The sequence below is a fragment of the Setaria viridis genome, chromosome 2 (assembly GCF_005286985.2).
Source record: "Setaria viridis chromosome 2, Setaria_viridis_v4.0, whole genome shotgun sequence".
NCBI lineage: Eukaryota > Viridiplantae > Streptophyta > Magnoliopsida > Poales > Poaceae > Setaria > Setaria viridis.
This window is the reverse complement of record NC_048264.2, coordinates 39,184,764-39,197,345: the sequence shown is the minus strand read 5'-3', so window position 1 is coordinate 39,197,345 and position 12,582 is coordinate 39,184,764. Positions and strand designations below refer to the sequence as shown.

Genomic DNA, 12,582 nt, shown 5'->3' with positions numbered 1-12,582 from the left:
GTGGGGAGCCCCCGTGCTTTTTGTCAAAAAGAAAGACGGGAGTATGAGTATGTGCGTGGATTATCGCGCATTAAATGAGGTCACCATTAAGAACAAGTACCCCCTCCCTAGAATAGATGACCTGTTTGACCAATTAAAGGGAGCCAAATATTTCTCCAAGATAGACCTGAGATCGGGGTATCATCAACTCAAGATCAAGGAGGGCGACATTCCGAAGACCGCCTTTGTCACCCGCTATGGTCAATTTGAGTTTACAGTGATGTTCTTTGGATTGACCAATGCACCTGCTTACTTCATGAACCTTATGAACAAGGTGTTTATGGACGAGTTAGATAAGTTTGTCGTAGTCTTTATTGACGACATACTCATCTATTCCAAGAGTGTTCAAGAACATGAACACCACTTACGGGTGGTCTTGGAAAAATTGAGAGCCCACCGACTCTATGCTAAATTCAGCAAGTGCGAATTTTGGCTTGAGAAAGTGGCATTCCTTGGTCATATCTTGACCGCGGAAGGAGTAGCAGTTGACCCTGAGAAGGTGGAAGCCGTCTCCAACTGTCAGCAGCCCACTAATGTTAGTGAGATCAGGAGTTTCCTGGGTTTAGCCGGATACTATCGGAGGTTTATTGAGGGATTCTCCAAGATAGCCCGTCCCATGACAGAGTTGCTCAGAAAGGACAAAAAGTTCACCTGGACCGAGTCATGCGAGCGGAGTTTCCAGGAGCTGAAGAAAAGATTGACAACAGCCCCAGTGTTGATCTTGCCAGATATCCAGCGAGACTTCGTCATCTACTGCGATGCATCTCGACAAGGATTAGGCTGTGTCCTCATGCAGGATGGGAAGGTCGTGGCATATGCTTCCCGACAGCTTAAGCCCCATGAGCAGAACTACCCAACCCATGACCTAGAATTTGCAGCCGTAGTGCATGCCCTCAAGATCTGGAGACATTATCTGATTGGGAATAAGTGTGAAATCTACACCGACCATAAAAGCCTAAAGTACATCTTTACCCAACCCGATCTGAACTTAAGGCAGAGGAGGTGGCTAGAGCTGGTAAAGGACTACAACCTGGAAATCCATTACCACCCCGGCAAAGCTAATGTGGTAGCTGATGCCCTAAGCAGAAAGTCCTATGGACAGCCCGGACCCGAGAATGCCCGTCTACGAGAGGAAGTAGCCCGGTTGAATGTGCATATCGTTCCCCAAAATGCTAGCCGTAGGCTAAGCGTCCAGCCCACATTGGAGGATAAAATCCGAGAAGCCCAGGTTTCAGACCAAGATCTAGTAAAAATCCGCAAGCAGACCGGAGAAAATAAAGCCCCGGATTTCAGGGTAGATGACATGGGAACCTTATGGTATAAGAACAGAATTTGTGTCCCTAAGGACGGGGAATTCCGGCAGGCCATCATGGATGAAGCCCATAACTTAGCATACTCCATTCACCCCGGATCCACCAAGATGTACATGGACCTAAAACAGAAATACTGGTGGAACGGGATGAAGGCAGACATAGCTCAGTTTGTCGCCCGGTGCGATACCTGCCAAAGAGTCAAGGCCGAGCACCAGAAGCCAGCCGGCTTGCTACAACCCTTGCCTATCCCGGTTTGGAAGTGGGATGAGATCGGCATGGATTTTGTAGTAGGCTTGCCCAGAACCCAGAAGGGAAATGACTCCATATGGGTAATAGTGGACCGACTCACCAAGGTTGCTCACTACCTGCCCGTACGGACCACTTACGGTGGAGAAAAATTGGCTCGACTCTACGTCGACAACATAGTGAAGCTGCATGGTGTGCCCAGCCGAATCGTCTCGGATAGAGGAACTCAGTTCCCCTCTAGGTTTTGGAGGAGCTTACACAAAGCCATGGGTACCAAACTGGATTTTAGTTTAGCTTATCACCCCCAGACCGATGGCCAAACCGAACGGGTGAATCAGATCATGGAAGATATGTTAAGGGCGTGTGTCCTCACCTATGGAAAGGATTGGGAACAAAGTCTACCCTATGCAGAATTCTCATACAACAATAGTTACCAAGCCAGTCTAAGCATGTCACCATTTGAGGCCCTTTATGGTAGAAAGTGTCGGACCCCTTTGATGTGGTCGGAAGTGGGAGAGCGTTCTCTGGTCGGACCAGCTTTTATCAAGAAAGCAGAAGACCGTGTAGCAGAAATCCGAGAGAAGTTAAGGGCTGCACAGTCCAGACAGAAGAGCTACTCTGACAAAAGAAGACGAGAATTGTGCTTCAAAGAAGGAGATTTTGTCTACCTCAAGGTATCCCCGATTCGGGGTACTCGAAGGTTTCAAGTACAAGGAAAGCTAGCCCCTCGGTATATTGGACCATACCAGGTGTTAAAAAGAGTTGGAGCCGTAGCATACCGCATCCAACTGCCTGAAGAAATGTCGGATATACACCCGGTATTCCATGTCTCCCAGCTAAGAAAATGCTTGCGAGTACCGGAGGAACAAGTACCGATGGAAACAATAGACCTACAACCGGACCTTCGGTATCAAGAAGTACCTGTCAAGATCTTAGACACGGTCACCAGAAGGACAAGGAATACAGCAGTCCGGATCTGCAGAGTACAATGGAGCAGGCATGGCGAAGAAGAGGCCACGTGGGAACGCGAGGATGCGTTAAAGAAAGAATTTCCCCATCTCTTCAGGACTCAGTCGAATCTCGAGGACGAGATTCAATTTAAGTGGGGTAGGTTTGTAACGTACGCAAAAATCACTAACTAAAATCACCCGTTAAAAACCGTCTTTAAAATCTTTTACCGCTGAGCTCCAGGAAATCGGAACCCTTCCCGGCGATTTCGCCGTCCCGGTACCCATGCCGACCCCCACCTATCTTTTTTTTATCTGTGCCGTAAATCTCGCCGCGCGCCGTCGTCTGACCGCCGCGCGCGTGCTCCGACCGCGTGCCGAAATCACCGCCGGTCCCTCTCTTTCTCTTTCTCCTTTTTCCCCTTTTCTTTTCCTTTCTTCCTTCTCCTTTCTTCCTTCTTCTCTTTCCTCTCTCCTTCTTCTTCCTGGTTACTGGCGCCACTCCCTCCGGCCGGATTCCACTCCCTCGACCGCCCCCCCTCCCCGGCCTTAACTCCTCCGGCCGCCGGCCGTACCGGCCGCCCGGGCCCTGCCGCGCCCGCGCCCGGCGCGTGGCCGCCAGCTCCGGCCGCCCGGCCCCAGCAGGCGCCGCGCGACGCCAGCGCCGGAGTGGCCGCTCGCCCCGGCCACCCGCTGGAGCACGCCAACGTCCGGCCCCTACCGATTCCCGGCGCCGCCCGCCATCCGTTGGAGCACGCCACCGCCGGCCCCTACTGATTCCCCGGCGCCGCCCGCCACCGCCGCACGCCATCGCCGGCCCCACCCCACGCCGGCCACCTCCCCCTCGCCGGCCTATAAAAGGCCCGGCACCCGGCCAACCTCCCCACCCACCATCACCACCACCGCACCCACTACAAGCCGCCGCCGCCGTGCGCCACCGCCGCCGCCGTGAGCCACCGCCGCTGCCGTGAGCCGCCGCCGCCGCCTTCCTTCGCCCGAAGACCGGCGCCCGGTCCACTCCTCCCCAAGGTGAGGGGCAAAACGGGGCCCCCTCCTCTTCCTACACCACCCGCCACCCCCGGCTCGCCGCCGGCGACGCCCGGCCGGCCGGCCGCCGGCCCATCCTCTCTCTCCCTCTCTCTCTCCAAGTTCCTGGAGAAGAAGAAGGAAATTACCTTTGATTTTAGATCCGACCCCCAAGTTTCCCCAAATTACACATAGGCCCCTCCACTTCCGAAAGAAATTACAAATAGGTCCCTGGTTACTGTAAATCAGCCCTTAAGCCCCGTTTAAGCCCCTAATGCACGTTTGACCCGTCATTTCATGCGCCAAACTTCCTCCAATTAATCCCAAAATTCACCACGTCATCCTCCAGAATACTTTCGCCGATCCATATCCAAACTTCCCAAAAATAATCCCTCTACCTATTTTCCGTTCGCGTTTCCTGTTCGGAGCTCACGGTTAAAAATCGTTTTCTCTTTTATTTATTCGTGTGCCTGTTTGTGTGTGCCGTAGATCGTGGATTGCCCGAGGAGGAGCCCGAGGAGGAATTTGACCGCGAGCCCGAGCCCGAGGACCAGTACCGCGAGCCGGAACTCCCGGAAGGCTTTGAAGACGGCAAGTCCAATCTCACCCTTTGATGCATACTTAATACCTAGTTTTTCAAACACAACCTATTGCCCTGTTTTACAAAATGCATATTATTTCACCGCAAGACATGGTTGGATAGCCACCCCTTGATTGTTATGAACATTCCTTGTTGTCCTGTGCTTATCTCTAAATATGACTCGCTCTGTTTAGATGATAGCCGCTGCTAGAACGCTTAGGAAATTATTACTCAACTGCAATCATTATTACAATAGTGTATTCGGAAAATGAATGTGTGTGTGTGTCCACGCAAGAAAGATGGCTTTGGGGTTGGGAAAAAAAGGATGTGTAGACGGGATGGATGAGGTGTTCCTCGTGTGGGATGCCATGTTGTTGTGCTCGTACCTTGGTGGTTGAGCAGTGTCGGGAGATATCCATCCTGTCGTGATTAAGGACCGAGTTGATGTGTCATCTTGCCTAATTCCACTATCGTGCAACCACTCGACCGTTGTATGGGCAACGGCTTAGCATAAATCCCACTAGCTGGATGGTTAGTCCTCAAGAGTGCTGGTGAGCAACGGGAACCCATGGAAAAAGAGTAAGATCTTGGTGACTTAAGTCCCGGTTACGGTCTCCAGAACGAGCCGTGAACCCCTTGGGTGTTTCCGTGAGAACTAGCCAGTCTTAGCTAAGGTGGGTAATGGCTTTGTTAGGATCCGTACAGTCACTAAGGTGATTGTGCTACGGTACCCTACTTGTGGGAAAAGTGTACACCCTCTGCAGAGTTAAAACCTATCCGGGTAGCCGTGTCCACGGCATTGGACGAGTTGCGGCTTGGTCACATAACTAGCAATTGGGCAAGAATGTCAGGTGTGCGTGTGCGTGTGTGGGTGTGTGTGTGTGGAATTTTGGAGGAATCCGGCAGTTGTGCCGTGCGCTATGACGGACGGGGAGTCCGATAGCGATAAAAACTTGGATCCTTTGTGTAGGATCAACCCCACTCAGTGTTTCGGGTATTAAAGGAAACTTTACAAAACCCTTTCGAAAACGATCCCCTGCATGTGTTAAAAATTAGCTTTTCCGCAAAATAAACCCTAGCCTACCCTTGTTATACTTGTGCATAAACTTGCTTGTATCCCCTCCGTGGATGGGGTTGGACTTGTTGAGTACGTTAGTACTCACCCTTGCTTCATTGCTACAGAGGAAGACCCTGAGTTCGTCGCAGAAGACCTCGAGTAGAGGTTGTGTCCGCACCCGACGCTGCCTGTGGTGTTGCCCTGCCCAAGATGCTGCTGCTGCCGTGTAGTCCCGAGTGCTGTCTTTTGGCAGTCGCTTGGTTAGCCGCCGTTATCTATTTACTGTTTATCGCTGCGTGGCTTTCACGCCCACTCCCACGGGAGTTGTACGGTAACTGAATTATCTGTCGAATAAATGTGTTATCAGCCTCCTAGGACTGATATTTGTATCACATTTAGTCTCTACTTATGTGGGGACGCTTCACATAGAGAGGATTTTCTTATCAAATTGTCTTTCGACTAATTTTTGAAAGTCCAGAAACACACTAAACACATCTGATTTGTTTTTAAGGTGGTAAATCCAGGTGTAGCGACTAAAATCATCAATGAAGCTGACATAATAGGTGAACATCCCAACAGATGTAGGCACCGACCCCCATACATCGGAGTGGATCAAAACAAGAGGAGCAGGAGCGGAATTCTCAGATGTGGAATAAGGTAGCTGATGACTTTTAGCTCTTTGGCAAGAATCACACACTGAATCGATAATATTATTGCTAATAAAAGGTAGGTTATGATCTCTAAGAACACGAGATACTATAGGAAAAGCAGGATGTCCTAGATGACTATGCCACCGTTCTATCGTCGGTTTAACTGCGGCGAGGACTTCTTTGCTTGGGCTGCCATCTGAGTTGTGCGGCACCAAGGGATAGAGACCCCCTTCACATCTTCCTCGATGAAGAATTTTCCTCGTTGCCCGATCCTTGATAAGGAAAAAGTTTGGATGAAATTCAAAAAGAACATTATTGTCAAGGGTGAGGCGATGGACAGATGCAAGATTTTTATGTGAGCTTGGAACATGAAGAATATTTCTCAAGACCAGATTGCGAGAGGGGTTTGCAAAATAGAATGACCGATATTATTAATCCTCGTACCTTGACCACTTGCAGAGTATACTTGATCTCGACTGCCGTACTTTTCTTGCACAGTCAGCTTCTCCAAGTTGGAAGTGATGTGATCTGAGGCGCCACTATCTGCATACCAATTTGTACCAATCCCATATGCTGCAGCAGGGCCAAAGTTGGATGTCTTGTTGCTGTTCGCTTGATTGTCATCATCATATCTATACCAACACACCCTTGCTGTGTGATTTGACCGATCACAAATTTGGCACTTTGGCTTGTTGTTTCCCTGGCCGCCACTCTTGAAAGATTGACGAGCATCATCGGCACCACCATAGCTTCGGCCGTCACGATTTCCTCCACGGCCACGGCCAAAGTTCCCACGACCACGTGGGTTATAGCCACCACCGTGACCCCTGGATGCAGAATTGGCAGACGACATGTACTGGCTGCCAGAGTTGTCACGCAACATCTCCAGCCTTGTTTCATATGCCATCACCTGAGCATATAATTCGCTCAAAGGAATCTGATCAGTACGACCCATGACAGAAGTAACAATAGGATTATACTCACTGTCCAAACCAGAAAGAATGAAGGATATCATCTCATCATCTTCGACTTTCTTTCCAGCGCCGGCAAGCTCGTCGGCGAGGGCTTTCATCTTGTTGAAGTAGACTGATGTCGTCATGCTTCCCTTCTTGAGAGTTGACAATTGCATCCGTAGATGAGTCACTCTTGCTCGGGATTGGGCGGAAAACATATTTTCCAGCGCCGCCCACACTTTTGCAGATGAGGACAGGGTTGCAACATGTCCGAGCACGTCCTTTGTAACTGAGTTGAACAAGAACGCGAGAATTTGCTTGTCTTGCGCCAGCCATGAGGAATACGCCGGGTTGCTGACAATCTCCTTGGATTTGTCCTCCCTGACGATCTCCAGAAACTCAGATGGGGCTTTGACGGATCCCTCTAGGATTCCCAATAGCTGCGCCCCTCTGATGGGTGGAAGAACTTGCGCCTTCCACAACACGTAATTATCTCTGGTAAGCTTCTCGGTGACTTGGGGACCAAGCGGCGCCAATGCTGTCGTCGAGGAAGAGGATGTCGCCATGACGTCGACGCTTCTTAGATGAAGATGGCTCTGATTGCCATGTAACGATGTAAAGCTATTTGGTAAACGTGGTTAGCAAACTCGCATCCCACGGTTCCGCGTTTATATAGTGCCGGAGGCTGTCACAATTACATGGAGATAGATTACAGCTTGTCTTTCAAGTACACAGTTAAACCTCCCTATCTCTAACTATCTTCTTATCTGTTACAAGATTGTTACAATATTCTACGTCTTTATCTCGTTGAACCAGATAGCTTCATGCGCCTAATCCTTGTTGTACGACGTACCTTGACAGGATTGCCATGCGCTGTACTTGAGCAGGTCTTTAACAAAGTCCTACACCAACACGTTTTCTTAACACCCTACACTATTAGACTATTAGATCAACGACCATCAGAGGATGCATTAATTATATTATATCATTTGACGGTGTTGGTTGAGAACAGTTAATTGATTAGTGAAGGCCAACAACTTAACCACCCCAGGTTGACCTGTCATGTCCTCATTAACCCGGGCCGCCATCATCAAAGCTGCAGCTAAACTTGCGAGCTATATATGTGTATACCATCATCGCCCTTTGATAAGCATCTATACATGTGAGGCCAACATGAGGTTCCTACGCAGCTCCTTTTGCTCACCCCTTGTTGCCTCCTCCTCCTCCTTCTTGCTGCTGGTCGCGGTGATCGGGAGCTGTAGCACTGTTAGTGCAAGCACCAGTAGCAATTTGCAGGCCACCAAATACAATGCCATGTTCAGCTTCGGTGACTCGGTGGCCGAAACCGGCAACATCTGCGTCGTCAGCAGCAGGAACGCGACGGAGCTCGACGTGCTCACCTGCACGCATCCTCCGTACGGTACCACCTACTTCGGCAGGCCGTCTTGCCGGTGGAGCGATGGCCGTGTCGTCGTTGACTTCATTGGTAGACACATGCATGCATGCATGCATGCATGCATTTCCTTCTCTCGTAAAGTGTCCACAACAGAGAACAAAGCAGCTAGCTTCCTAGTTAATTATAAGATTGCCCATGTCAATAATAACAGATACCATATAAAGGATATTTCTCCAATAGTCTAGTTGTAGAAATACTCCTTCCACAAATATAAGCATTTTATTAGAACATTATTGTCATATTCTTCAAATATGCTACTTTGATCAATAATATCTATAAAAATAAATTATTTCAAATACAAAGAGTTACATATCATATATACGTTAGTAAACCTTATAATATTCTTTCTACTGACAGTTAAAGTTAAAAAAGTTTATTCTGAGAAACCCATAAATGATTATATTTGCGGATAGAAAGAGTATTTGCTTATGTGTGGTACTTTATTTATGGAGAATGGAACTTTCACTGAGAATAGTCTTATAGAATTAATATCAATGGCCAATTATTATTTACCAGCATCTCTATCGGTCATTGGGAGCTGTATATTCTCATTCTGGAGCAAATTAATGCTATTCCTGTTGTGTTTCAAAACAAATCAATATATTGTCAGTCTACTTCAGTGTTGATGAGGCTCAATTATCCCTGACCTCAAAAGACTATTCGTTTAGAAAAATTTAGACGAGATAGTAGCAATGCTAAAAGTCCAAAGTACCCCTAATAACTTTTCTTAATCGAATGGATTACCGAGCATAATTAATTATGCATGCACGCTTGCAGTAATTGTCGGACCTATTAGCCTTCCTTATTTAGCGAGTCTGGCTTAGGCATCGATGTTGGGAGTAAATGATTGATTCGTTAACTGGGCCAGAAGATATTATGGGAGCCTTTGTTGGATTGTCTGAAAGTTATATGGACACTCTTTGTGGGACAAGTTTTAAAGGCTAAACAAACAGTCTTTGTGGGACGGAGGGAGTATGTAGAGGAGGAGATCGAGAAGGAAATAAAGAAAAGAGAGAAGTTACTAATTTAGCTACACACTTTAAAACGTACCCATATTAGTTTGGAAGAACATGCTTTAGTTAGTCCATTGGAGATGCTACTATATATCTTATACTATCTTATTGCTTATTTAGACGAAAAGTTTACAGCTAGCAAGGTAGCTAGATCAGATGCTCCTCTAATGTCTAATTATGTGGCAAATTGTTGTAACTAACATATCAATAGTCAAAACTGAAAAAATTAATGGGGACATGTAAAAAAATTGAACATCTTATTTATATACGGTTGGGATACATACCGCAATAGTTAGAATCTAGGTATTGTTTGGATCTATCCTAAACCATGAAATCTTGTTTTTATAATCTTTAGCTGATCCAAATAGGCTAGCTTTTGATCTAGAATTAATCCACCAATCTAGATTGTAACAATCCGATAAGGTACTTCCTCCTAGTTTTTATATAGTGGTTCTGCAAAAGAATCAAAATACCCTCCGAACTTTACTCTAAATCACACACCAATAGCATTAACAACCCCCACACAAAAACCTAAGGGCATTATAGACAATTAACATCTGAAAGGTGCAATCTAGACCCCATTATATTCATTCCAGGGATCAAATTTCCCTCGGCTTTTCCAGTCCTACTTTCAACATCCAACTTTTACAATTCACAAACAAGCCACAAGCCAGTTTTTTTACATTCTCTAGCTGATCCAAACAAGACCATGTAGTAGAGTATTTTAGAATGCAAGCAGATACTTCTTCAAGAGTTAACTATACTCCTAACAAATACACAATATTTATACAATCATACAAGTATAGAAAACCATACATGTGATTGTTATAAAAAATGTTTCCATGTATTTTGCAGGTAATTTATACTAATATGTAATTTGAAAGACTGAAATCAGTTGTTCGATTTCATCACTTGTGACATTGAAGTAATTGAAATTATATATTTAATGTAGGATTATGATAGCTTCAAAGAATGGGGTTAAATTAAGAGCTCCCCAAACTCTGACATTAGCTATTTGAAAAGGGAAGAATATAATGAACTAAAAGATTCTCTCATTTCTAGAAAAAAAATCAGAACCCCGCAGTCACAACCAATGGGGTGCTGATTTTCATTTGTTTAGGTAGAAGTTAATTTGCTTCATGTTTTACTTTTACCACACATGCCAGCACAATCACTTGGGCTGCCACTACTTCCACCATCAAAATCCAAAGGCAAAGATTTCCGTCGTGGCGCAAATATGGCAATCACTGGTGGTACCGCGATGAACTTCTCCTTCTACCAATCACTTGGAATTGAAGACCCAGTGTGGAATCATGGCTCGCTATACATGCAAATCCAGTGGTTCATGGAGTTGATTCCTTCCTTGTGTGGGACGAAACAAAGTGAGCAGTTCGATCACTATTTTCTTCATAAAAACTTAATCTTGCCCACTATAGATCTTTCTATTTGTAAAATACGAAAATGTAAAGACTTATATTCTCTTTAGATACTTAATGGTACTTCCTTTGTTTCCACTGTTCGATTTTGCCGGATGGACAGCTCTCAAGCACTCTATTCAATATAATTAAGCTGCTTGTTGTCTCATGCTAGACTGCAAAGAATTCCTAGCGAAATCGATGTTTCAGTTTGGTGGATTTGGAGGAAATGACTACAATATCCAGCTTCTTGAGCTTGGATTTACCCCAGAGCAGGCAATGAAGAACACCCCAATGATTATCAATGCAACTATCAACGGTATTGAGGTATGATGCATCATCGTAAAAACTATGTGCAAGTTATTCAGAATATCCATGAAACTAAGCTCGCCGTCTTGTCATGCAGAGATTGATTGCACTTGGTGCAGTTCACATCGTTGTCCCGGGCATCCTCCCAACGGGCTGTCTCCCACTCTTCCTGACGTTCTTTGCTAGTTCCTCCAGCGAGTCTGACTTTGACCAGTACGGCTGCTTGAAAAGTTACAACCGTCTGACAGAGTACCACAACTCGATGCTCCGAAAACAAGTGCAAATCCTCCAAGGGAAGTACAGGTCGACAAGGATCATGTACGCAGATTACTACTCCCAGGTGTACAAAATGGTCCAGCAGCCTCGAAAGTTTGGTAATCTTTTCCCACTCTACTCCCCAAGATCACAGAAATTAAGATACACAGTGGCAGATTTTGAAACTAAACAGCCGGATGATTTCTGTAGGATTCAGCAATCCTTTTGAGACTTGCTGTGGAGCAGGAGGAGGGAAGTACAACTTCGACGTCGGCGCCAGGTGCGGCATGCCGGGCGCGACCACGGCCTGCCGAGACCCGTCGGCTCGCCTGATCTGGGACGGCGTCCACCCAACGGAGGCGGCGAACAAGATGATCGCCGACGCCTGGCTCAACGGCCCATACTGCACCCCTCCTATTCTAAGCTGAATAGAATAGATCATATGTATGGGTCCAAAGAACATGGTGATCAGATGTGGATAAACGATAAAGTCGGAACCCTATATATGAGTATCAATGCATCACTATATTTACCAAGATGTAGCAGTCTGCGCAAAACTGCTGTATTGCTTGTAAACTTGAATTCAAATGCAATTCCGTATTCCATGCATCGTATTGCAAAATCTTTCTGCCCTGCCTGGATTTTGGATTCCTGGTTTGTCCTTAATTATTTAAATACCTCATAATCAACAGAGCAAATTAGCTAATCATAGTACTTTCTCCGATCAGAAATATAAGTTCATTAGGACATCGACATGGTCCCTAATACGATACTTGATTAATAGTATGTATAGAAATATATTATATTGGAATAAAAGAGTTATATATTATAGAAATACTTTTCCTAATTGATCTAGCAATACCAATCATATGTTTTCAATCTATAGATTTAAAATTTGATTGAAGGAAATAGTAAAAAGCAACTAGAAAACCTTGTCGCGGCGTTGCCGCCCCATCTTTGAGCTGCTTAGCTTGGGAACAACTTGGAGGCAACTATTATAACCCAAGTATGCATCTCGGCTGGAATTCAATACTGGTGTGACCTATTTGTTGAAAAATTTTCATTGGTGATAATGACAGTGCAACAGATATGAACTTGATAAGAGGAAATCTGTAAGCTTGATGCTGTAAGTTAGTTTGAGTTGCGAGCATTATTCTGTTTGTAGCAGTGTACACATATGAAGATATGAGCCTCCAAGCTCTGTTAACCAACTTGAAGCTCGTAATATTTCTACTCATTCACTTATTTGTATATGCATGCTAATGCCGACAAAGATGCTAAACACGGGCTCGCATTGAGCCATGATGCCTACAGGTTGATATG

General features: G+C 46.0%; 1 protein-coding gene and 1 non-coding gene across 3 annotated transcripts; one reads left to right on the top strand and one right to left on the bottom strand.

Moving 5' to 3' along the window:
* Positions 1–6,752: 6,752 nt before the first annotated feature.
* LOC117846710 (small nucleolar RNA Z247) lies at positions 6,753–6,891 on the bottom strand. Its single transcript, XR_004638437.1, has one exon. It is a non-coding gene; the product is annotated as a small nucleolar RNA Z247 (small nucleolar RNA).
* Positions 6,892–7,953: 1,062 nt separating this feature from the next.
* Positions 7,954–11,868, top strand: LOC117842384 (GDSL esterase/lipase At5g45910). Of its 2 annotated transcripts, none has more exons than XM_072291543.1 (5): positions 7,954–8,297; positions 10,447–10,662; positions 10,871–11,022; positions 11,102–11,378; positions 11,477–11,868. In XM_072291543.1, the coding sequence occupies exons 1-5, from the start codon at positions 7,985–7,987 to the stop codon at positions 11,590–11,592; spliced, it is 1,074 nt and encodes a 357-aa protein (XP_072147644.1). In that variant the 5' UTR covers positions 7,954–7,984; the 3' UTR covers positions 11,593–11,868. The 2 variants fall into 2 exon arrangements, with proteins under 2 accessions (XP_072147644.1, XP_034578695.1); XM_034722804.2 differs by having other exon boundaries at positions 7,955–8,297; positions 11,470–11,868.
* The last annotated feature ends 714 nt before the right edge of the window (positions 11,869–12,582 follow it).